General features: G+C 43.6%; 1 protein-coding gene across 3 annotated transcripts; it reads left to right on the forward strand.

Annotated features, from left to right (window-relative positions):
- Positions 1-274: 274 nt before the first annotated feature.
- On the forward strand, positions 275-12,190 carry LOC139538698 (phosphatidylinositol N-acetylglucosaminyltransferase subunit A-like). Of its 3 annotated transcripts, XM_071341065.1 has the most exons (9): positions 281-396; positions 1,354-1,389; positions 4,145-4,664; positions 4,860-5,130; positions 5,276-5,408; positions 5,486-5,618; positions 5,885-6,091; positions 6,252-11,390; positions 11,556-12,190. In XM_071341065.1, exons 3-8 carry the CDS (start codon positions 4,212-4,214, stop codon positions 6,543-6,545), a joined length of 1,491 nt encoding a protein of 496 aa, XP_071197166.1. In that variant the 5' UTR covers positions 281-396; positions 1,354-1,389; positions 4,145-4,211; the 3' UTR covers positions 6,546-11,390; positions 11,556-12,190. The 3 variants fall into 3 exon arrangements, with proteins under 3 accessions (XP_071197165.1, XP_071197164.1, XP_071197166.1); XM_071341064.1 differs by lacking the exon at positions 1,354-1,389 and having other exon boundaries at positions 275-396; XM_071341063.1 differs by having other exon boundaries at positions 280-1,389.
- The last annotated feature ends 14,645 nt before the right edge of the window (positions 12,191-26,835 follow it).

The following is a 26,835-nucleotide window of genomic DNA, read 5'->3' on the forward strand; positions in this document are numbered from 1 at the left end:
CGTTAGGGAACATCTACGTGCAGTAACTCAATTCGGATTTGCACTCCCAAACAGCGCGATTTAAAAACAACTTTTGCAAAGAATAACACTTCATAACAAGTGTATTGTGATCAAATGTTTAATCGATGAGAAAATTAGCAGAATGTCGGCCAAAATCCATCTCGTTCCCTCTTCTCCCACTACGCGCCAGTAAGCACCTCTCACTACCATATTTGCTAGTGAGTGGAAACGCCAACCGGATGCTTCACATTAATACATCCAGTGAAATATCTGTCTTATTGTTCTATCTGTGACATGATGACGCGAAGCAGGAAGTGTGTTGTTTTGATTGACGATACACTGGGACAAAATTGTTGATTTATATAAAACAAAAATACATTTCTCTTTGCTTTGAAGGTAAGGTCGTAGGCTCAAGTCTGAACCCTCAATGTCCTTTGCAGCATCATAGCAAACATACTAGCGTACCTAGCTTATTTTCTAACGTTAACTAGCCAGCTAAAAAGTTACAGTAACTATTTAACGTTACCTCCAAGTTACAAACGAATGGGTTATCTACACTGTACAAAGATTAGGAGCCATGGCTGTATTCATGGATGCCAAGGGAAGCCAGGCTTCCCCCCCAAAATTGAGAAAAATGCATATACTGTAATGTATATTTCGTTTCTCTGTGTTTCATAATTGTCCTTCAATTCGCAAGAAGCTGAATGCATCTCACCGGAAAAAGCATCCGCGCAAACTAAACAGCGAACATCTGTCTCCCTACGTGTATGCCATCTATCTGATGCTGTCTGGTCCAAACCAGTATGACATTGTTGCAGCCCATAACGTTGATTGGAATGCAACGGAAGCCAGCGAGCATTTGGCCTCGATTGATTGGTCTTTAAAAATATATATTTTTTAACAGCGTTAATTAAGCTAAACTGAGCAAGCTCAAAAGTGTCAAGGATAGCCAGCTTGGATTTTGGCATCCCTCCTATCAAATCGCATTGAGAGCATACATCATTGACAGAAACAACTTGAATTGTTGTATCTCGTTGTGTTGTAGCCCTCTGGTGGCTAGCTAGCTAAAATTTTCCCTTTCCTAAATTATCCATGGATGGAGATAGGTATTTGGTCTTGTGGTTTTACTTAATTCTCCATACCAGCCAATGATTATAATGGCGATTCTGATTAATTAATGCACTGTTGTGCCCCTGGCCTGAGAGGATGGACATTCAGCATGTAACAGACTAAAGTTGCCCGTGAATGGAATTAGGCTAGCAAGTAAGCATTTTAGCCAGGTAGCCTAGGACAACAAAAAATAAAAGTGTGTACTGTATGGCTGAGTGATAGACCTTTTCATCAACATGAAAGAGAGGAGGACGGCATTGGCGTTTCTCTACAAGTAGGGTGAGTCAACATATTTTCTACTTGCGTTCACACATACTCACGCAGACAGAACCATGGACAGCCACATTTTATTTTGCTTACGTTGATTGGAATAAATTGTTTTTGGTATCTTTTAGCTGTCACTGTATTAGACCTGTATTAGACTGTATTTGATCATGTTGAAGTTGAAATTGTGCTGGAATGGTGGAGGCAGCTACTGTTTTCTTTGCGACTTGCGGTCTTTTCTTTGCGACTTGCGGTAACTCTCTGTGGTTCTAAATCAATAGTTGTTTAGTGGTCCGTAAAATCCGGAAACATTAACTTGCTTGACCATGCTGTTGGTCATGTAACTGTCTGTTACATGTAATAACCTCAGCAACAAATAAAAACGTCCTCTCACTGTCAACTGCGTTTATTTACCGCAAACTTAACATGTGTAAATATTTGTATGAACATAACAAGATTCAACAACTGAGACATAAACTGAACAAGTTCCACAGACACGTGACTAACAGAAATTTATGAATCTGTGTCCCTGAACATAGTGACTGTTACTTTTGATTTTGACTCCCCCTATCTGGTGTGGCTACCAGCTGCATTAAGTACTGCAGTGCATCTCCTCCTCATGGATTGCACCAGATTTGCCAGTTATTGCTGTGAGATGTTACCCCACTCTTCCACCAAGGCACCTGCAAGTTCCCGGACATTTCTGGGGGGAATGGCCCTAGTCCTCACCCTCCGATCCAACAGGTCCCAGACGTGCTCAATGGAATTGAGATCCGGGCTCTTCGTTGGCCAGGGCAGAACACTGACATTCCTGTCTTGCAGGAAATCACGCACAGAATGAGCAGTATGGCTGGTGGCATTGTCATGCTGGAGGGTCATGTCAGGATGAGCCTGCAGGAAGGGTACCACATGAGGGAGGAGGATGTCTTCCCTGTAACGCACAGCGTTGAGATTGTTTGCAATGACAACGAGCTCAGTCCGATGATGCTGTGACACACCACCCCAGACCATGACGGACCCTCCACCTCCAAATCGATCCCGCTCCAGAGTACAGGCCTCGGTGTAACGCTCATTCCTTCGATGATAAATGTGAATCCGACCATCACCCCTGGAGAGACAAAACCGCGACTCGTCAGTGAAGAGCACTTTTTGCCAGTCCTGTCTGGTCCAGCAATGGTGGGTTTGTGCCCGCCCATAGGCGACATTGTTGCCGGTGATGATTGGTGAGGACCTGGCTTGCAACAGGCCTACAAGCCCTCAGTCCAGCCTCTCTCAGCCTATTGCGGACAGTCTGAGCACTGATGGAGGGATTGTGCGTTCCTGGTGTAACTCGGGCAGTTGTTGCCATCCTGTACCTGTCCCGCAGGTGTGATGTTCAGATGTACCGATCCTGTGCAGGTGTTGTTACACATGGTTTGCCACTGCAAGGATGATCAGCTGTCCGTCCTGTCTCCCTGTTGCGCTGTCTTAGGCTTCTCTCTCACAGTACGGACATTGCAATTTATTGCCCTGGCCACATCTGCAGTCCTCATGCCCCCTGGCAGAATGCCTACGGCACGTTCACGCAGATGAGCAGGGACCCTGGGCATCTTTCTTTTGGTGTTTTTCAGAGTCAGTAGAAAGGCCTCTTTAGTGTCCTACGTTTTCATGACTGACCTTAATTGCCTACTGTCTGTAAGCTGTTAGTGTCTTAACGACCGTTCCACAGGTGCATGTTCATTAATTGTTTATGGTTCATTGAACAAGCTTGGGAAACAGTGTTTAAACCCTTTACAATGAAGATCTGTGAAGTTATTTGGATTTTTATGAATTATCTTTGAAAGACAGGGTCCTGAAAAAGTTTATGATTTGTGGACTAAACTGGACAGAGGTTGCTATCCGGTTTTGTGATAAAACAAAGGTTTCTTTGAATTTATTCTACCACTGTGTCTAATTGTTTCAGCCTTTAGGCCTAAATATCACGGTCGCAAGGCATATGAATTAACAGGTTATAGAGCAAACAACGCAATTGTCACTACACAGGTTGTATGATGGCCTTTTTTCTGGCTTCCTCAGTGATCTTACCCACGCACCGCCACTGTTAGGAACACCTACTCTTTCCATGACATAGACGGACCAGGTGAAAGCTATGATCCCCTATTGAAGTGGATTTAACAAGTGACATCAATCAGTGTAGATTGACAGGTTGAATAATGATGTTTAAGCCTTGAGATAATTGAGACATGGATTGTGTGTGTGCCATTCAGAGGGTGAATAGGTTAGACAAAATATTTTAGTTCCTTTGAACGTGGTATGGTAGTAGGTGCCAGGCGCTCCGGTTTGAGTGTATCAAGAACTGCAATGCTGCTGGGTTTTTCATGCTCAACCGTTTCCCGTGTGTATCAAGAATGGTCCACCACCCGAAGGACATCCAGCCAACTTGACTCGACTGCGGGAAGCATTGGAGCCAACATAGGCCAGCATCCCTGTGGAACGCTTTCAATACCTTGTAGAGTCCATGCCCTGACGAATTGAGGCTGTTCTGAGGGAAAAAGGGGGTGAAACTCAATATTAGGAAGGTGTTCCTAACGTTTTGTACACTCAGTGTATAAGCCACTACAAAGATGATATCTCGACTAGCTAGCTTGCAACCGCTTATTCATAAGATCATCTTCTATAGGCTTCATTACCAAAGTGTATGATATAGTAATTAAATTGAGTCCTAGGTTAGTCTGAGCAGATTGTGTTGTTGTAGCTAGCCATTGTAATATATATTTTATTATTTACACAGGTGCATTGTTGCTCTACATGTGAAACGTCTGTATGAGTGACGCACACAACCACAGCACTCCACCACCATGGGCCAGCGAAGGAGGGGGGTGGCTGCATCTCCTGGGGGCCCCCAAGCAAACAGACAACCTGACGGGCTCACAGTAGCTCCCCAGGCCCCAACCAGGAAACACAACATTTGCATGGTGTCAGACTTCTTCTACCCCAACATGGGAGGGGTGGAGAGCCACATCTATCAACTATCCCAGTGTCTGATCGAGAAGGGCCACAAGGTGGTGATCGCCACCCACACCTACGGCTGCAGGAAGGGGGTCCGCTACCTGACCAACGGGCTCAAGGTCTACTACCTGCCCCTGCAGGTGATGTACAACCAGTCCACCGTCACCACCTGCTTCCACAGCCTGCCACTACTCCGCTGTGTGTTCGTCAGGGAGCGCATCACCGTGGTGCACGCCCACAGCTCCTTCTCCGCCATGGGACACGATGCACTGTTCCACGCCAAGACCATGGGCCTCAACACGGTGGGTAGCAGTCTAGCAGAGAGGGTGTTGTGGGTGGTGAAACTAAGCCTACCTTTGACCGAACGTAGCGCACTATAGGAATAGGGTGCCATTGCAGACGCAACCTACGGCAAGGCAGTAACATATCACATTCCTGAAGTAGCTTTTTATGTGTCCATCTAGTATAAATAACTAAAGGTTGTTTTCTGTTTACAGGTGTTCACTGACCACTCCCTCTTCGGTTTTGCTGACGTCAGCTCGGTGCTGACCAATAAGCTGCTGACTGTATCTCTGTGCGACACCAATCACATTGTGTGCGTGTCATACACCAGTAAGGAGAACACAGTGCTCAGGGCAGGGCTTGACCCCGAGATTGTTTCTGTCATCCCCAATGCTGTCGACCCCAGAGACTTCACCCCCGACCCCTCCCAACGGCATGACGACAGGATCACCATCGTTGTGATCAGCCGTCTCGTCTACCGCAAAGGTAGGGAGGGAGGGGTGAGACTATACTGTATATAATGATAAATGTAGCAAAAACTTGATCTATGTCATTTATTATTACATACAGTTCCTGTAGGTATGATTGTAGGAGTGTGAAGTGTCATTCCCTGCTCTTTCCCTTTTTTAAGGAATAGATCTTCTGGGAAGGATCATCCCAGAGCTCTGTCTGAAACATCCAGATCTACATTTTCTGATTGGTGGAGAGGGACCTAAGAGAATCGTGTTGGAGGAAGTGAGAGAGAAATACCAACTACACGACAGGTACAATTATACAGTGGTGTGTGTGTATGTATGTGTTTATATGTACTACATGTGTCTGATTTTGCTTCTCTCCCAAGGGTGCATCTCCTGGGGGCCCTGGAGCATAAGGATGTGCGTGGGGTGTTGGTCCAGGGACATATCTTCCTCAACACCTCCCTGACTGAGGCCTTCTGCATGGCCATAGTGGAGGGAGCCAGCTGTGGACTACAGGTGGGTTCATCCCTTATCACAACACAGGCCAGGTACTGTATACGTTAGCTGGTGCACTTTGAGATAAAGTGGTTGAAACCTGGGACTGGTTGGGTGTAAGTCAGGGATAGTCTAATGAGAAGCAGTGGTGGATTGAGTGGGTGTTTGTCCATTAAGATGAATGGGGCAACGAGGTGAACTTTGCATATATGTGGGTGTTTAGATGTAGAGTATGCTTGTAATGTGAGGGAGTTTGAGATCTGATCATTTTGTGTGTGTGCGTGTAGGTGGTAAGTACGCGTGTTGGAGGGATCCCAGAGGTTCTGCCTGAGCATCTGATCACCCTGTGCGAGCCCACCGTGCATTCTCTGTGTGCCGGCCTGGAGAGTGTCATCGCTAGGCAACTATCGGGCCGCGTTGCCTCCCCCGCCACCATCCACGCCCACGTCCGCACCCTGTACACCTGGAGGAACGTCGCAGAGAGAACAGAGAAGGTAGGCTCATACATGCTTACATACTCTCTATTTTATTATGTTTCATAAATCTACACTATGATACACTTTCATAATACCTTTTATTGACACTGACTGAGATACTGATGAGGTCTAATTCATTGATACTAACACTGTGTCTATGCTCTCTCTGTTCTGTCAGGTGTATGACTGCGTCGCTGGGAAGGAGGTTCTTCCTCTGGAAAGACGGCTGCTCAGACTGAGGGCCCACTGTGGCCCCGTGGCAGGCTCCATCTTTGCCCTCTTTGCTGTTCTCGACTTCCTCTTCCTGCTCCTCCTCCGCTGGCTCCTCCCAGACCGCCTCATAGATATTGCCATGGACGCCACGGGCCCTCAGGGGTTGTGGAGGCGGGGCTTGGTCGATAGGAAAGGAACTCGCTCTAAAAGTGCCGTCTTGACAAAGGAGGAGTCAGGTGGTCACAAGACCAAGCTATGATCACAACTCCAAGCAGGCACAAATCCTTATCCTCAATTGTTATACAACTCCTGAAAATACAGATATTTTTACATTTTTTACTTGATAACCGACCCCACTACCTTATGACCTGTGGAGACTGACCACTCGTTGCAGAATGTTTTAGGGGGAACCCGTGTGTTTACAATAGGATTGTTTTTTAGTTTTTTAAAAACTTTTTTTGTTTTCTTTTCCTCTATATATTTAATGTATTATTTCTTAAACTTTATATGATCAAAAGGATCAATACTTTGTAGTTATGTTTCTTTTGTAATGTTATTTCTTTAAATTCTTCTGAGTGGCAGCCCAAATCAAATCTAATTTTATTTGTCACATGCGCAGAATACAACCGGTGTAGACCTTACCGTGAAATGCTTACTTACAAGCCCTTAACCAACAATGCAGTTAAGAAAATATTTACTAAATAAACAAACGTTTTTTTAAAAGTCACACAATAAAATAACTAGGCTATATACAGGGGGTACCGGTACTGAGTCAATGTGCGGGGTTCAGGCTAGTTGAGGTAATTGAGGTAATGTGTACATGTAGGTAGGGGTAAAGTGACTATGCATAGATAATAAACAGCGAGGGGGGGGGGGGTCAATGCAAATAGTCCAGGTAGCCATTTGCTTAGTTGTTCAGCAGTCTTATGGCTTGGGGGTAGAAGCTTCTGTTGAGAAGCCTTTTGGACCTAGACTTGGCGCTCCGGTACCGCTTGTCGTGCGGTAGTGGAGAGAACAGTCTATGACTTGGGTGGCTGGAGTCTTTGACAATTTTGGGTCTTCCTCTGACACAGCCTGGTATAGAGGTCCTGGATGGCAGGAAGCTTGGTCTTAGTGATATACTGGGCCGTACGCACTACCCTCTGTAGCGCCTTACCGTCGGATGCTGAGCAGTTGCCATACCATGCGATGATGCAACCGGTCAGGTACAATGTGTGAAATAATATATTGAAAATATATGAACAGAATATTAATTGATATGAATTTAAATAATGTACAGTCTTGGCCAAAAGTTGAATGACACAAATATTAATTTCCACAAAGTTTGTTGCTTCAGTGTCTTTAGATTTGTCAGATGTTACTATAATTACAAGTATTTCATAAGTGTCAAAGGCTTTTATTGACAATTACATGAAGTTGATGCAAAGAGTCAATATTTGCAGTGTTGACCCTTCTTTTTCAAGACCTCTGCAATCCGCCCTGGCATGCTGTCAATTAACTTCTGGGCCACATCCCGACTGATGGCAGCCCATTCTTGCATAATCAATGTTTGGAGTTTGTGGGTTTTTGTTTGTCCACCCGCCTCTTGAGGATTGACCACAAGTTCAATGGGATTAAGGTCTGGGGAGTTTCCTGGCCATGGACCCAAAATATCGATGTTTTGTTCCCCGAGCCACTTAGGTTAACACTTTTGCCTTATGGCAAGGTGCTCCATCATGCTGGAAAAGGCGTTGTTTGTCACCAAACTGTTCCTGGATGATTGGGAGAGTTGGTACTGTGTTGGTACCATTCTTTATTCATGGCTGTGTTCTTAGGCAAAATTGTGTCTGAGTCCACTCCCTTGGCTGAGAAGCAACCCCATACATGAATGGTCCTCTGGATGCTTTACTGTTGGCATGACACAGGACTGATGGTAGCGCTCACCTTGTCTTCTCCGGACAACCTTTTTTCCAGATGCCCCAATCGGAAAGGGGATTCATCAGAGAAAAGGACTTTACCCCAGTCCTCAGCAGTCCAATCCCTGTACCTTTTGCACAATATCAGTCTCTCCCTCATGTTTTTCCTGGAGAGAAATTGCTTCTTTGCTGCCCTTCTTGACACCAGGCCATCCTCCAAAAGTCTTCGCCTCACTGCATGCAGATGCACTCACACCTCCCTGCTGCCATTACTGAGCAAGCTCTGTACTGGTGGTGCACCGATCTCGCAGCTGAATCAACTTTAGGAGATGGTCCTGGCACTTGCTGGACTTTCTTGGGCACCATGAGGCCTTCTTCACAACTCTCCTTCGCTCTCCTTGAAGTTCTTGATCCGATAAATGGTTGATTTAGGTGTGATCTTACTGGCAGCAATATCCTTGCCTGTGAAGCCCTTTTTGTGCAAAGCAATGATGACAGCACGTTTCCTTGGTGGTAACCATGGCTGAGAGGAAGAACAATGATTCTAAGCACCACCCTCCTTTTGAAGCTTCCAGTCTGTTATTCGAACTCAATCAGCATGACAGAGTGATCTCCAGCCTTGTCCTCGTCAAGAGAGAATCACTGACATGTCAGCGGGTCCTTTTGTGGCAGGGCTGAAATGCAGTGGAAATGTTTTTGGGGGATTCAGTTAATTTGCAATTAATTGCAATTCATCTGATCACTCTTCATAACATTCTGGAGTATATGCAAATTGCCATCATACAAACTGAGGCAGCAGACTTTGTGAAAATGTAATATTTGTGTCATTCTCAAAACTTTTGGCCACGACTGTACCTGTACCCCCCCCCCCCCAAAAGACAAAATAAATAAAAATGTGGTCACAAAAAATTAGCTGGGGCCTCAAACTTCATGTATGTATAGGAACAAAAACATCAGTTTTCACTGTAAACAGCTGACCAGACAAAACGCATAGCTGAAAGGGGAGATGTCGCTGGCATTCCTTTATGTTCAAGTCTAAGGATAGGGCACCATTCACACATCGTTAGGGGCGTAGACTGGGTAATGCACATCTATTGTTGTCACTAAAAAAACACATTTACTGCCTAAAGAGTTTTTTAAATTTAACTAGGCAAGTCGGTTAAGAACAAATTCTTATTCACAATGACAGCCTACCCCGGCCAAACCCTAACCTGGACAACGCTGGGCCAATTGCGCACCGCCCTATGGGACTCCCAATCACGGCCAGTTGTGATACAGCCTGGAATCAAACCAGGGTCTGTAGTGACACCTCTAGCACTGAGATGCAGTGCCTTAGACCGCTGCGCCACTCAGGATCCCTGAAATTCATGACTAATTAGTGACCTTAATTCATCCACATGGACTCGGGAGAGAACAAGGTCGAGAGCCATGCGTCCCCCCGAAACACAACCCTGCCAAGCCCCACTCCTTCTTGACACACTGCTTGCTTAACGCGGAAGCCAGTCCCGCAACAATGTGTCGGGAGGAAACACCGTCCAGCCAGCTGGCAACTGAAGTCAGCTTGCAGGTGCCCGGCCCGCCTCAAGGAGCCGCTAGAGGTCAATGGGACAAGGAAATCCCGGCAGGCCAAACCCTCCCCTAACCCGGACAACGCTGGGACAATTGTACACCGCCTCATGGGTCTCCCAGTCGGCTGGAATCGAACCTGGGTCTGTAGTGACACCTAAAGCACTGCGACGCAGTTCCTTAGACCACTGCTCCACTCAGGAGGCCCGGGAACGTTTTTTATTGTGAGTTCCCCCAACAACAACAAACATTTGGAGCCCCCTAGCGCCCGCAGCACCCTATGAGCAGCGTGTAGTCTGACTGTACAGTATGTATGTAGTTTACATCGACTGTTTGTGAAAACTGAACCATGGTTTGATGAAAACATGTTGCTGTTTTTTGCGCTATGAAAAAACCTGGATTCTCTGTGTGCATCAGTCCATCGCCTTACCTATGCTTACCTCTATTGTCATGCAACAGTCACCCCTATCCCATGGACAGGGGGGTTGTGGAGGTGATACTCATCGGGGGAGGAGGTAGCTTGGGGCCTGATAAGAGGTCTGGGAAAGCCAGCAGCAGCCAGACAGGTTTGTGGATCCCACTCAGACAGGCTAATGGCATGTTTCAGTCACTGTGGAGGAGGCTGCTGTTGTTGTTTGACCATGGGTGCTGTTCAGACTGCGATTGCCCTTTGCAGTCTGCCTTGGAGGGGCCCCTTCCACATGTACGGGGGACTGTCGTGCAACTCACTCATTGCTGGTATGATTTTCTCCTTTTCTTCTGCTGCTTTGTTAAAATACATTCAAATAAAATACAATTGTATTTGTCACATGCACCGAATACAACAGGTGTAGACCTATAGAAATGCTTACTTACAAGCCCTTAACAAATAATGCAGTTCAAGAAATAGAGTTAGAAAATATTTACTAAATAAACTAAAGTAAAATAAAAAGTAACAATAACGAGGCTATGTACAGGTGGTACCAGTACCGAGTCAATGTGCGGGGGTACAGGTTAGGTGTTTTATTTTCTTATTTAACTAGGCAAGCCAGTTAAGAACAAATTCTTATTTACAATGACGGCCTACCCCATCCAAACCCGGACGACGCTGGGCGCCGCCCTATGGGACTCAAGCACAGTCGGATGTGATTCAGCCTGGATTCAAACCAGGGACTGTAGTGACGCCTCTTAGCACTGAGATGCAGTGCCTTAGACTGCTACGCCACTCGGGAGCCCTGAGTGGTACTGTGTATGTGGTTGTATTCTACATGTGTGTTTTTGCGGATGTATTTATTATGCAGAATCAGAATGGTTCTTTCATGCAGAATGATGGTGTAATGGTAAACATTGTACTCAGTTGTGTCTGGAGGTGTTGCTGTCTCATGGGGCTCACATAGACCAGGAACTGCCTGGTGTGGGAACCCCTCTGTATGCTGCCTGTCTGGCTCAGGCCACCTACTCTGAGACCGCTGCAATCAGGTGTTGATGACCAAGGTGGATGTGGTCAGGACACATCGTTATACACAGCAATACAAGGGGGAGGAGTCAGAGGTGGAACTACTGATGGACTACATGGTTGATGGGAGTTGTAGGAATTCAGACAGGAAGACTCCTGTGGAGCTGGCAGCGACGGATAGTAGTCAGAACTACAATACAGAAAAGGGGTAAGAATATGCACATTCACACACAAATACATGCATGCATGAGTCTACCCAAACTTCTTCCAGTATGAAAGTTTATGTACTGATGGAAGGCTATCAATAGATTTTTCATGTCTAACCTATCTCCTTCCTCTTTTTCATTCTAACTCCTCATGTCTTTTTCCCCAGGTCTGTACACTCTCTCTCAGCTGTGTCGGTTCTGCATTCGGAAGAGTTTGGGACGAACTTGTCTGCACAGAACATCAGGCCTCTACCAGGCCTCTACCAGATTCCAGGCGTTCCTGCTTTACTAGTAACACTGGAACATTTACAAAACCGTTTCACGTGTTTTGTAAATTACTTTTTTACTGTGTTATCTTATGACATAGCTATTGTAATTGACTTTTAAACTTGTTCAATGTTTTGAGCAGTGAGTTGGTGACTGAACAATGAATTTTTCTAATACAATTATTTTATTCAACAAAATTGTTTTGTTTTGTCATAAACCCCTTATGTTGTAGTGGACTTGTTTATGTAATATTACCGGCAGAGGGAGCCCCATCACATACTGTATCTAGCCCTGGTCCATTCCCCTGCTGGATCTCTTTGACAAAGACAAGTTGTCTGGGCACCAGACCTGGGAAGAAAATAGTTATATTTTGTAGTTTATTTGAAAATTAGATTTTTTTCAAATGCTCAATATAGTCGACTATAGTTTATACAGTTTCAACTAAAAGGCAACTATACTGAACAAAATGTAAACACAACATGTAAAGTATTGGCCCGATGTTTCATGAGCTGAAATAAAAGATTACATGTTCCAAGCTTATTTTTCTCAAATTGTATGCACCAATTTGTTTAAGTCCCTGTTAGTGAGCATTTCTCCTATGCCAAAATAATCCATCCACCTGACAGGTGTGGCACATCAAGAAGCTGATTAATCAGCATGATCATTACACAGGTGCACCTTGTGCTTGGGACAATAAAAGGACACTAAAATGTGCAGTTTTGTCACACAACATAATGCCACAGATGTCTCAAGTTGAGGGAGCATGCAATTGGCATGCTGACTGAAGGAATTTCAACCAGAGCTGTTGCCAGAGAATTGTTCATTTCTCTACAATAAGATGCTTTGAATATCATTTTAGAGAATTTGGCAGTAAGTCCAACAGGCCTCACAACCGCAGACCTTGTGAAACCATGCCAGCCCAGGACCTCCACATCCGGCTTCTTCAGCTGCGGGATCATCTGAGACCAAACAATCGGACAGCTGATGAAAATGAGGACTATTTCTGTGTAATAAACCTTGTGTGGAAAAACTCATTCTGATTGGCTGGGCCTGGCTCCCAAGTGGGTGGGCCTATGCCCTCCCAGGCCCACCCATGGCTGCGCCCCTTCCCAGTTGTGTTATCCCTAGATTAGGGCCTAATGAATTTATTTCAACTGACTGATTTCCTTATATGAACTGTAACTCAGTAAAATCGTTGACATTTTTGCGTTTATATATTTTTTCACTATATTTTCTTTGATATAAAATATATACAGTACCAGTCAAAAGTTCAGACACACCTGCTCATTCAAGGGTTTCTTTATTTTGACTATTTTCTACATTGTAGAATAATAGTGAAGACATCAAAACTATGAAATAACACATATGGAATCATGTAGTAACCAAAAAAGTAATTATTCAACGTAGCCACCCTTTGCCTTGATGACAGCTTTGCACACTCTTGGCATTCTCTCAACCAGCTTCATGAGGTAGTCACCTGGAATGTATTTTAAAGAACAGGTGTGCCTTGTTAAAAGTTAATTTATGGAATTTCTTTCCTTCTTAATGCGTTTGAACCAATCAGTTGTGTTGTGACAAGGTAGGGGTGGTATACAGAAGATAGCCCTATATGGTAAAAGACCAAGTCCATATTATGGCCAGAACAGCTCAAATAAGCAAAGAGAAACGACAGTCCATCATTACTTTAAGACTTGAAGGTCAGTCAATCCGTAACATTTCAAGAACTTTTGCAGTCACAAAAAACAATCAACGCTATGCTGAAACTGGCTCTCATGAGGACCGCCACAGGAATGGAAGACCCAGAGTTACCTCTGTTGCAGAGGATATGTTCATTACAGTTAACTGCACCTCAGATTTCAGCCCAAATAAATGCTTCACAGAGTTCAAGTAACAGACACATTGCAACATCAACTGTTCAGAGGAGACTGCGTGAATTAGGCCTTCGTGGTTGAATTACTGCAAAGAAACCACTACTAAAGGACAAATGATAGTCCCACTAAGAAGAAGAGACTTGTTTGGGCCAAGAAACACGAGCAATGGACATTAGACTAGTAGAAATCTGTCCTTTGGTCTAATGAGTCAAGATTTTAGATTTTTGGTTCCAACCACCGTGTCTTTGTGAGACGCAGAGTAGTTGACCGGATGATCTCTGCATGTGTGGTTCCCACCGTGAAGCATGGAGGAGGAGGTGTGATGATGTGGGGGTGCTTTGCTGGTGACACTGTTGTGATTTATTTAGAATTCAAGGCACACTTAACCAGCATGGCTACCACAGCATTCTGCAGCGATACGCTATCCCTTCTGGTTTGCGCTTAGTGGGACTATCATTTGTTTTTCAACAGGACAATGACCCAACACACCTCCAGGCTGTGTAAGGGCTATTTGACCAAGAAGGAGAATGATGGAGTGCTGCATCAGATGACCTGGACTCCACCAACACCCCACATCAACCCAACTGAGATGGTTTGGGATGAGTCGGACCGCAGAGTGAAGGAAAAGCAACCAACACGTGCTCAGCCTATGTGGGAACGTATGCCAAGAGTGTGCAAAGCTATCTTCAAGGCAAAGGGTGGCTACTTTGAAGAATCTAAAATATATTTTGATTTGTTTAACACTTCCATATTCCATATGTGTTATTTCATAGTTTTGATGTCTTCACTATTATTATACAATGTAGAAAATAATACAAATAAAGATAAACCCTTGAATGAGTAGGTTTCCAAACGTTTAACTGGTACTGTATATATACTGAGATTTTTGAGTATTCTGAAAATATTTTTAGCAAGGGAAGCATTGAGTTTTCAATATCGGTCAGGTATATCAGGAGATCCTCTGCAAATAGGTTTAGTTTATATTAATGTTTACCAATACTGATACGTTTGGGTCCTGTCTAATTCTTTCTGCAAGTGGTTCAATTACCAGTGCAAACAGGAGGGCGGAGTGAGGACATCCCTGTTTTGTGCCCCTTTCTAAAGCGATTTCATCAGATAATGTATTATTTGTCTCTATTTTTGCTTTAGGACATTTATATAATATTTTTATGAAATGTATTATTTCAGCTTGAAACTTGAAATCTTCCAAAGTTTTGAATAGAAAAGGCCATTCACAGCAGTCTAAAGCGTTTTTGGCATCAACAGCCATTATTGATAAATCTATATCTGTTTTTTTAGGATGTTGTATTAAACTGAAACATGTTCTTGTCTGTTTGTAAGTGTGTATTTTTAATAAACCTTGTTTGATTGATATGTATCAAGTCTGAGAAGACTTTGCCATTCTATTGCTTTTGAGCTTTGTTATTATTTTATTGTCACAATTTATATAATGTATGGGTTTGTAATCAGCAGGGGACTCCAGATTTTCCTGGTTTTAATAGAACTGAAATAACTGTTTCATACATGGAACTAGGAAGCACTGAATTGAGTGACGTGTGTTGTCATTTGTGTAAATAGGGGCGCTACTTTGTCCTAAAATGGAATTTTATCAGAAAGCCGTACATACTGCATTGCAGTACTTGAGGTGGCACTACAGACCCGGGTTCGATCCCAGGCTATGTCACAGCCGGCCTTGACTGGGAGAGCCATGAGGCGGCACACAATTGGCCCAGCATCGTCAGGGTTATGGTAGGGTTTCACCGGCCAGGATCTCCTTGTGGCGGGCCGGGTGCCTTCAAGCTGAATTCGGTCGCAGAGTAGTTGACCGGATGATCTCCAGTTGTACTGTGTTTTCTCTGACACATTGGTGCGGCTGCCTTCCGGGTTAAGCAAGCAGTGTGTCAAGAAGCAGTGCGGCTTGGCAGGGTCATGTTTCGGAGGACGCATGACTCTCGACCTTCGCCTCTCCCGCGTCCGTACAGGAGTTGCAGCGAGGGGACATGACTGTAACTACCAATTGGATATCATGAAATTGGGGAGAAAAAGGGGTAAAAAAAAGTACAAATAGCAGGCGTTCCATTCCTGGTGCTTTTTTCCCATGCGAATGTTTTAAAATTCAACATATTTTACACAAGGTTTGTCTATGTTGAAAATTGGTTACCATGATGACATAATCCTGTGATAGAAATTTTACCCCCAAAACAAAACAACAGTTGCTGACTTTTTTCAAATCCAATGTATTTTTCACGTAGATTCCACATCACAATACGTTGACAAATTACGTTGAAACAACGTTGATTTAAACAGTTTGTACCCAGTGGGCAACAATTGAGCTGGAATAATGGAATTATGGTGAAATTTATGGAATATTCATCACACACACATTGACTAAGATGACACAATGACATTTCACGTTTCTCATTAAATGATAAACACCTAAACGTAAGTGTCCAGTCAGTGTCTTGTCTATACATAACAGGTGAATGAGCTCTCCTAAATGCCAGCCATTCAAAGCACAGCCTTGACTGCTACATTGTTTACTATTCCATACTTTCCAATAACCTTTCCACTTTTTTCTTAAAACCTCTTCAATTTGACACATTTATTTTGCATGTGTAGCACGACTACTGTTGTTCCCCTTAACTTTGATAGAGCACCCCATTCTGGCACTCGAAGTAATGAAAGAAATGGAATGAATGTTGGTTTATTGAGACTTCAATTGGTATCTTGTCTATGATTCACTGACTGGTCTTTTGAAATATACTGCGCTCTATGCTATGAAGACAAAGTGACCATTGAATAATAGAAATACAGAGTCTGAATGATAATTCACCTATGGAAATAGGGAGTGGACTACAATGTGCAAATCAAATATGCAGATTTTTCAAGAGGACTGCTGAGAAAATTTATCCTGTAATGGGCAACTACTTGCTTCAACCCTTACATTATCATTCCTTAATGAGTCTTTGTATTCTTCTCAAAATGAGATGATTCATGTTATTCTTTGATTATAAAGTGATTGTTAAACCAGCTCTGTTTCATGCTCAGCTTGTTGTAAAGAAAATAGCAAAGGAAAGTTTGAGGTTCATTTTTTTTCTTTTTTCACATACAAAAAAATGTGTCTTTCCAGTGCAAACATATTAAAACAGGATTTAAAAAAACGTAGAATGCATTTTGAACTATTAAAGTGCAAAAGTCCATCCTTTTTGTTACCAGAATCCAAAATAATTTCAAATTCTCACTCTGGCCTCCTCATCAGTGAGGTGATGGACGTTGATATGAGATCTGAGGGTATGAGGCATGGAGGAGGCGGAGGGGTCGAACAGATTTAATAAAAATGCAAATGCTACTATCGTACATACAGGTTGTGAGGGATGCAATTTTAGGATAATCTATTGAAGGGATTTGGCGACTCGAACCCTGGCAATTTGACAGGTAAACTCATGGGCACACTAGCAATGGCTGTCAGTCCTGACTTGAATGGGAACTGCCATCTATGGGTTGTATTTCTATGGTTGGCTGCGGCTGTCAGTTTGCCTTTTGCTAGAATTTTGATTACTTAATGCATTGCCAGTTTTGAAACTTGCGAAAAAGCTCGCACATGAGCAAGATGGGAGCATAATGTTCCCTACTGAAATCTCTATTATATAATTGTTAGGATAACTACATTTAAAGTTGGTTGCTTACCATATGCTGCAGAGGGACAAACGAGAGCCATGAGAAAACCAATTTTGATCCATCATGGAAATAAAAGCGCTGAAAACAAATTGGCTACCTATTTAAAATGAAGATGGAGAACAAGCTATGAAGGGAAAGTACTGGAGTTTTGGTTCAGGTACAGTCAACTAGCGCGAAAAGAATATATGAATTTATACATTTTTTAATGAATATTCAAAACATACAATATACTTGCAGTGAAGCCGCTGAACAACTACACAACACCAGTCATCCAACAGACTCCCATTCAGAACGACATACAGAAGCATCCAGGGGCAACGCCCTGCTCAAAGGCACGTCGACAGATCTCCCACAAGGTCCCCCCCCAAAAAACGGGGAAGTGAACCCTCCAAGATCCCCCCACAGTTCCCCATAGCTGTCCCTCAACCATCTGAGACCCCTCCCACAGTCACCCCAACAAGAAAAATCAAATGAAAAATCAAATAATAAAAAATCTAATGAATTCCATTCCCCACCCCTAAGAACCCCCCCAATGCACCAACAACCAAGAAAATTAACTGATGAGAAAAAAGAAAAAGACAAAAAAAAAACAAAGGACATCAAGGACAACTAAAATCATAACAGCAAGGCCAACTGTATATGTTTGAGTGCATATCTGGCACTATTTACATATGTGTGTGTCCGTGTATGTGTCTATTTGAATGAGAGTGTGTGTATATGCATGTGCACAATCACCTGCATGGCATCAGCCTCAGGCAAACCGGCATTCGCTGTAAAAACACTGCCCCTCGGTGTCATTCAAACTTGCTTTTTATTATGTTTTATTTTGACCTGATTTTTATTTTTTATACTTTATCTTTGACCATGATTCTATCTCCTGCCCAGCAACTCCACTCCCACTTGTCTCCACATCCCAACCCTCAGCTTCTCTCAGCCCATCCCACCTATCTCTGCTGGTCAAAATAATATTACGATATTGTCAAAACGATACGATACAATATATATCGTCAAAAATATATACATCGATGTACAGTTGAAGTCGGAAGTTTACATACACTTAGGTTGGAGTCATTAAAACTTGTTTTTCAACCACCCCACAAATGTCTTGTTAACAAACTATAGTTTTGGCAAGTCGGTTAGGACATCTACTTTGTGTATGACACAAGTAATTTTTCCAACAAATGTTTACAGACAGATTATTTCACTTATAATTCACTGTATCACAATTCCAGTGGGTCAGAAGTTTACATACACTAAGTTGACTGTGCCTTTAAACAGCTCGGAAAATTCCAGAAAATGATGTCATAGCTTTAGAAGCTTCTGATAGTCTAATTGACATCATTTGAGTCAATTGGAGGTGTACCTGTGGATGTATTTTAAGGCCCACCTTCAAACACAGTGCCTCTTTGCTTGACATCATGGGAAAATCAAAAGAAATCAGCCAGATAAAAAATTGGAGACCTCCACAAGTCTGGTTCATCCTTGGGAGCTATTTCCAAACGCTTGAAGGTATAAAACGCTTGAAGGTACAATAGTACGCAAGTATAAACACCATGAGACCACGAAGCCGCCATACCGCTCAGGAAGGAGACGCGTTCTGTCTCCTAGAGATGAACGTACTTTGGTGCGAAAAGTGCAAATCAATCCCAGAACAACAGCAAAGGACCTTGTGAAGATGCTGGAGGAAACAGGTACAAAAGTATCTATATCCACAGTAAAACGAGTCCTATATCGACATAACATGAAAGGCCGCTGAGCAAGGAAGAAGCCACTGCTCCAGAACCGCCATAAAAAAATGCCAGACTACGGTTTGCAACTGCACATGGGGACAAAGATCGCACTTTTTGGAGAAATGTCCTCTGGTCTGATGAAACAAAAATAGAACTGTTTGGCCATAATGACCATCGTTATGTTTGGAGGAAAAAATTGGGGGGGGGGGGGCATCATGAGGAATATGGCATCATGAGGAAGGGAAATTATGTGGATATATTGAAGCAACAGCTCAAGACATCAGTCAGGAAGTTAAAGCTTGGTAGCAAATTGGTCTTCCAAATGGACAATGACCCCAAATATACTTCCAAAGTCGTGGCAAAATGGCTTAAGGAAAACAAAGTCAAGGTATTGGAGTGGCCATGACAAAGCCCTGACCTCAATCCTATAGAACATCTGTGGGCAGAACTGAAAAAGTGTGTGCGAGCAAGGAGGCCTACAAACCTGACTCAGTTACACCAGCTCTGTTGGGAGGAATGGGCCAAAAGTCACGCAACTTATTGTGCGAAGCTTGTGGAAGGCTACCCGGAACGTTTGACCCAAGTTAATTCAACAATTTAAATGCAATGCTACTAAATAATAATTGAGTGTATGTAAACAGCTGACCCACTGGGAATGTGATGAAAGAAATAAAAGCTGAAATAAATAATTCTCTCTACTATATTGTCACGTTCTGACCTTAGTTCTTTTGTATTTTCTTTGTTTTAGTATGGTCAGGGCGTGAGTTGGGTGGGTTATCTATGTTTTGTGTTTCTATGTTGTGTTTTTCGTTTGGCCTGATATGGTTCTCAATCAGAGGCAGGTGTTAGTCATTGTCTCTGATTGGGAACCATATTTAGGTAGCCTGTTTTCTGTTGTGTTTTGTGGGTACGGGACTGTTTCGTTTTTCTTATCTATGCACTTTGTTATTTTTGTATTGTTGTCGTGTTCAGTATTATTAAATAATATAGACACTTACCACGCTGCGCATTGGTCTGACATTTCTTACTCCTCGTCAGATGAGCAGGACGAATTCCGTTACATATATTCTGACATTTCACATTCTTAAAATAAACTGCTGATCCTAACTGACCTAAAACAGGGAATGTTGACTAGGATGAAATGTCAGGAACTGTGAAAAACAGAGTTTAAATGTATTTGGCTTAGGTGTATGTAAACTTCCGACTTCAACTGTACAATAAATAGCCTGAGTGTGAATTGTATTATAATGCATACTGGAGAACGTTTAGCCCTAGGCGATGCTGTTGGTTCATTGATTGTGCAGGGCGGCTTACAGTTAGCCTACAATTAGTGCATTTGTATTTGATTTTGAATAGCCTAGTAATGTGGAATGCTTAATATTTTCATAATTAATTGGTTGACACATTACCTTTAGCTATACAGAATATCTCACCTCCATGTGTTTCCATCTCCTCCTCTCTCTCCCTTATTCCTTTCTGGAGCGCGCAGACAGGCTGTCACCAATTTCAAATATGTTTCCTTGCGAAAACATGTTACTATCGATGTTCCGGAACGGATTGCACTTGGTTTCCCAAATAAAGCAATGGGTAGCTGCAGGAACAAGGGAGGAGAGCCCATGGCATACAGAGTTTGGGCGGAATATCACATGTCGGGGCAGCGAGAGCATGCTCCTCAAACAGTGGTTGATGCGTGGAGTGAAATAAGTGTTGTTATATTTATTTTTCAGCTGCTCATATTTAAAGTACTACTCAAGTCGTTTTTGGGGGGTATCTGTACTTTACTATTTATACACTGCTCAAAAAAATAAAGGGAACACTTAAACAACACAATGTAACTCCAAGTCAATCACACTTCTGTGAAATCAAACTGTCCACTTAGGAAGCAACACTGATTGACAATAAATGTCACATGCTGTTGTGCAAATGGAATAGACAAAAGGTGGAAATTATAGGCAATTAGCAAGACACCCCCAATAAAGAAGTGGTTCTGCAGGTGGTGACCACAGACCACTTTTCAGTTCCTATGCTTCCTGGCTGATGTTTTGGTCACTTTTGAATGCTGGCGGTGCTTTCACTCTAGTGGTAGCATGAGACGGAGTCTACAACCCACACAAGTGGCTCAGGTAGTGCAGCTCATCCAGGATGGCACATCAATGCGAGCTGTGGCAAGAAGGTTTGCTGTGTCTGTCAGCGTAGTGTCCAGAGCATGGAGGCGCTACCAGGAGACAGGCCAGTACATCAGGAGACGTGGAGGAGGCCGTAGGAGGGCAACAACCCAGCAGCAGGACCGCTACCTCCGCCTTTGTGCAAGGAAGAGCACTGCCAGAGCCCTGCAAAATGACCTCCAGCAGGCCACAAATGTGCATGTGTTATTTTGTTAAGTGTTCTTTGTTGAATTAAAATATGTATTCAAATCGCGCTGCACCTTGGTCCACTCCTTGAAACGGTCGTGACAGAACTACCCACCAAAAAAGGACCAAGCAGCGTGGAGGAGAGGACTGGACATGGGAGGACATCCTGGACAGCAAGGGATCCTACACATGGGAGGAGATCCTGGCTGGAAGGGATCGCCTCCCATGGGAACAGGTGGAGGCAGCCAGGAGAGTGGAGGCTGCAGGAAAGGGGAACAAGCGGTACGAGGGAACACGGCTGGCAAGGAAGCCCGAGAGGCAGCACCCCCCCCCCAAAAAAATGGGGGGGGCACACGGGGAGTGTGGCAGAGTCAGGTTGGAGACCTGAGCCAACTCCCCGTGCTTACCGTGGCGAGCATGGGACTGGTCAGGCCCCGTGCTATGGGGTGATGCTCACGGTGTCGAGGCGGGGCATTCACAGGCTGGTGTGCTCGGTGCCAGCGTCCCGCATTTGCCGGGTGGAAGCTGGCATCCAGCCAGATCCCTCCTGTCCGGAGCCGCCGGTGTCTCCCTCCTGTCTGGGGCCCGCTGCGAGGGTCCCCAGACCGGGGTCGGCGGCGAGGGTCCCTCACCAGAGCCGCCACCGCGGGGAGATGCCCACCCAGACCCTCCCATATAGGTTTGCGGCCGGGAGTCCGCGCCTTTGGTGGGGGGGTACTGTCACGCCCTGACTTTAGTTATATTTGCTTTCTTTATTATTTGGTTAGGTCAGGGTGTGACAATGGGTGGTTTGTTTCGTTTTTGTATTGTGTAGGGGTTAGTCTTGTCTAGGGGTTTTTGTTATCTATGGGGATTTTGTATTGTCTAGGGGTTGTAGGTTTATGGTGGCCTGAGTGGGTTCCCAATCAGAGACAGCTGTTTATCGTTGTCTCTGATTGGGGAGCCTATTTAGGTTGCCATTTTCCATGTTGGTTTGATGGGTAGTTGTCCATGTTTAGTTGCCTGTGAGCACTACGTTGGCGTCACGTTTCGTTTGTTAAGTGTTCTTTGTTGAATTAAAATATGTATTCCAATCGCGCTGCACCTTGGTCCACTCCTTTAAACGGTCGTGACAATCAGAGGCGTAAGCAGAAATTGTCTGGACCTAAGGCCAACATTTTCCAGCAAAAATACCCCAACATATTAAGTGAAAATCACTGCAATAACATTGCATCATTTAAAAAAGAACACATGATGTGACCAAGAAACGCCACATATCTCCCTTGTCCAACAAGCCTGTTATTAGTTAGACCTATTGCCAAGTAGGCAGCGCAACTACACACGTTACAACTGGTTACAAAAACTTCGCTGACAAAACAGTAAAGTCCGACAGTAAACAAACATAATGAAATACACAACATCATATGCGGCTCAGCCCAAACTAGAGAATGTCTTTTTAAGAAGGATCCGGTAAAAAAAATTGCCTTTCATAAACACATTTCATGCAATTCTACGACACTCATGAGAATATTTAATAGCCCACCGTCAATTCAACGAGCTATTCCACGTTGGTACAATGTAATTTCATTGAAATTACGTGGATACAACGTTGATTCAACCAGTGTGTGTCCAGTGGGAGGCTACTACAAAAATGACAGGGTAGGCCTAGGCTAGCCTGCTGACACCGACTGACCCTGACAGACTGATCAAAACGACCTCATCTCCTCTCCCACTGGGTGCTGTTTTGCCAGATCCGCTAGCCTTTCCCAGAGAACATTGAGAATACCCTAGCCTGAGTTGGCACCACCATCGTCCTCTGTCTCCTCACCTTCGGTGCGGTTCAGCTGAAGCTCAAAGACCTGGACTTGATCAACAAGTCTCTGAAAAGGTACTGCATGGCCGAGTACTACATGCTGAGGTTCGTGGAGAATGCCTCGCTGCTGCTGTTGTGGTACGTCTACAAGACAGACTTCTATAGGTTCATCTGTGCTCCGTTATAAGTGCTGCTGCTGGCAGCCTACGCCATGGACATCTTATTCATGCTGGTCTTCTATCAGTTCTGCCACCCATGTAGGAAGCTCTTCTCCTCCAGTACAACCCAGGGCCTGTTGGACTGCTCCACCCTGCTCTGTCTAGTCTGGTACGCCCCTAACGGGGACACCGCCAGACCAATAAAGAAGGCTGCTCCCGACCCACCTGACTCCGACCCCACCCCCCACAAGGAGCCAGTTAATGACACGTCATACGATGTGGCCAATGACACGGCATACACTACGCCCAATGACACAATGAACTATGACATGCCCAAAGACACAATTTACTAAGTGTTGAGCGAGATGAATGGCGGCTCGAGCCACAGTCTGTCCAGCAATGCTTAAAGAGCCATGATTGGTTGTGTGAATGGTCAGGAGTTTTCCGGTGTGGTATATGGTCAATTTCCCACTGCCAAGGGCTGTTCTATACCACAAACCCGCAAGGTACCTTATTGCTATTATAAACTGGTTACCAACATAATTAGAGCAGTAAAAATAAATGTTTTGTCATACCTGTGGTATACAGTCTGATATACCACAACTGAAAAATACCACAACTGAAATACCGTTACAGAATGTCTGGTCAGAACAAGGATAAGGTGGATGTCCAGGTTAAGGGGAGTTTAATGGAAGATGTCCACATTCACATACACACACACACACATACACACACACACACACACACACACACACACACACACACACACACACACACACACACACACACACACACACACACACACACACACACACACACACACACACACACACACGACCACTCATAGTTCAGATAACTGAGAATCATGTCCAGTGATAACTGACATTAACTATGTGTTCTGAAGGGAAAGAGGAGAAAGAAAACTTAGGGTATAGCACTGCTATAATATGAATGACATGGCTGTATAAGCTAGCACAGGTAAGTATATAACAGCAAGGGCTATTCACTACAGCAGGCATAAGGCCTAGTCACATGGCAATGACTAAACAGCCAATTGGACTTGTACACATGAAACTTAGGCAAATGTTCTCAAATAAACATTACAGTAATATTGAAATGTATACATAATATAATTACAATGAGCATGAGTGACATATATAGAATAGAAAATAGCCTGGCACCATAAATGAGCAATGCTAATAAATTGCTAAAAGTCATGCTAAAATTCAAAATGCTAACAGTAGTGCTAACTAGGGATGCACGATATATCGTGAACATATCGGAATCGGCCGATATTAGCTAAAAATGGCAACATCGGTATCGGCCGATGTCTAGTTTAATGCCCGATGTGCAAAACCGATGTCAAAGCATACCTATATAACAAAGGTACATGACGTAATGACACCACGTAAAATTTTGCGCTATACGTGCAACACAGCATTCCTAAACTAGCCCACAATGTATGCTGTGTGGATCGAGCAGTGAATATTTCAGTGAGACAAATCAGAAGGTGAAATCCATTAAAGCCAAGACAATGGATTTCATTGCCCTTGACATTCAACCATTCTCTGTCGTGGGTGATGTTGGCTTTTGCCGACTGGTCGAGCACCGGTTAACACTACCAAGTGCGCTATTTTTTCGATGTTGCCCTACCGGAGTTACACAGTAATCGCATCACTGCTATTAGCTTGACGACATGCATACTATGGAACGCTGTTTGAGTCTTTGCGTGTCAACAAATATATAGTAGCACTGTCAAAGCTGTACAAAGAAGTCAGCTAACAAGCAAACTCTGGCCACGAACGATGTGTTTACAATACCGCGTTGGTAATAAAGCATAATTTGTTTGACCGCAACTTCTGGGGTAACTAGCTTTAGCTTGGTACCTAGCTAGCACAATACAACCAGCCTGAACACAATGACCAGTAAAAACTGCAATCATTTTCATTATTCTTAGCAATGATTTAGCAATCCTTCTAAGTATTAGCTAGGTTAACACTTGTTGTCCGTCTATTGAAATTGAACATTATAAGCAGCCAGCTAGCTTCCTCTGGCTAGTGAGTTTCGACTGGATCTAGCTTCGACTGGGAAAATTTGTTTTGAACAGTCATCCAACTTCGAATTCCAAGTCAGGAACTCTGGCATCTTTTTAGAGCTCCGACTTTCTGACCTGAAGATCACTGACGTTCCTAGTTGTCTTGAAAGGTCCATAATCGCTTGCATGTTATCACATGCTGACTACACCGCCTGCGTCGCGTGCGCAAGCGTTGCAAAATAAATGTAGACATACATATTATTCAATAATATTCAATGCACCCACACTGCTCGCATGCGTCAACGATGTCTGTGTAGCCAGACAATAAAATATAACTTAGTTCTAAGTCCCGCCTCTCCCATCTCCTCATTGGTTTTTAGGAGCATCAAATGTGTATGGTCACATACACATGGTAAGCAGATGTTATTTCGAGTGTGCTTGTGCATCTAGTTCTGACAGTGCAGCAATATCTAACAAATAATCTAACAATTCCACAACACCTACCTAATACACACATCTAAGTAAAGGAATGGAATAAAAATATATCCATATAAATATATGGATGAGCGTTGACCGAGCGGCATAGGCAAGATGCAATAGATGGTATAAAATACAGTATATACATATGAGATGAGTAATGCAAGATATGTAAACATGATTAAAGTGGCATTATTAAAGTGACTAGTGATCCATTTATTAAAGTGGCCAATGATTTCAAGTCTGTATGTAGGCAGCAGCCTCTCTGTGTTAGTGATGGCTGTTTAAAAGTTTTAGGTGAAATAATAACCCAATGTTTATATCCCAGGACAAATTAGCTAGCAACAGCAAGCTAGCTAGCTAAATTTCCATAAATGTTTATTGCTTTTCGACCTGTCCTCTAATTAATATAGTTGGTTCAGAGTTTGTTTTGATATTTCAACCTGCGTGTCCTGATCATGTCTGGTGTGGGAGGACAAACTCAACATGCGCGTGATCGGTCTGGTCCAAATCAAATCCAATTTTATTTGTCACATGCGGCAAATACAACTGTGAAATGCTTACTTACAAGCCCTTAACCAACAATGCAGTTCAAGAAATAGTGTTAAGAAAAAATTTACTAAATAAACTAAAGTAAAAAAAAAAGAAAAAAGTAACACAATATATTTATATAACAATAACGAGGCTATATACAAGAGGTACCGGTACGGAGTCAATGTGCGGTGGTAAAAGGTTAGTGGAGGTAATTTGTAAAGTGACTATGCATAGATAATAAACAGTGAGTAGCAGCAGTGTAAAATCAAAGGGGGGGGTCAATGTAAATAGTCCGGGTGGTTAATTGATTCATTGTTCAGCATTCTTATGGCTTGGGGGTAGAAGCTGTTAAGGAGCCTTTTGGTCCTAGACTTGGCGCTCCGGTACCGCTTGCCGTGCAGGTAGCAGAGAGAAAAGTCTATGACTTTGGTGACTGGAGTCTTTGACAATTTTTGGGCCTTCCTCTGACACCGCCTAGTATATACAGTGGGGCAAAAAAGTATTTAGTCAGCCACCAATTGTGCAAGTTCTCCCACTTAAAAAGATGAGAGAGG

This window comes from Salvelinus alpinus, chromosome 14 (assembly GCF_045679555.1).
Source record: "Salvelinus alpinus chromosome 14, SLU_Salpinus.1, whole genome shotgun sequence".
NCBI classification, from domain to species: domain Eukaryota; kingdom Metazoa; phylum Chordata; class Actinopteri; order Salmoniformes; family Salmonidae; genus Salvelinus; species Salvelinus alpinus.

Excerpts from the sequence above, each read along its gene's own strand:
- LOC139538698 (XM_071341064.1), top strand. The coding sequence starts at position 4,212 with ATGGGCCAGCGAAGGAGGGGGGTGGCTGCATCTCCTGGGGGCCCCCAA. Across the intron at positions 5,619-5,884 it reads GAGCCAGCTGTGGACTACAG|GTGGTAAGTACGCGTGTTGG; the intron begins GTGGGTTCATCC and ends GTGTGCGTGTAG. Across the intron at positions 6,092-6,251 it reads TCGCAGAGAGAACAGAGAAG|GTGTATGACTGCGTCGCTGG; the intron begins GTAGGCTCATAC and ends CTGTTCTGTCAG.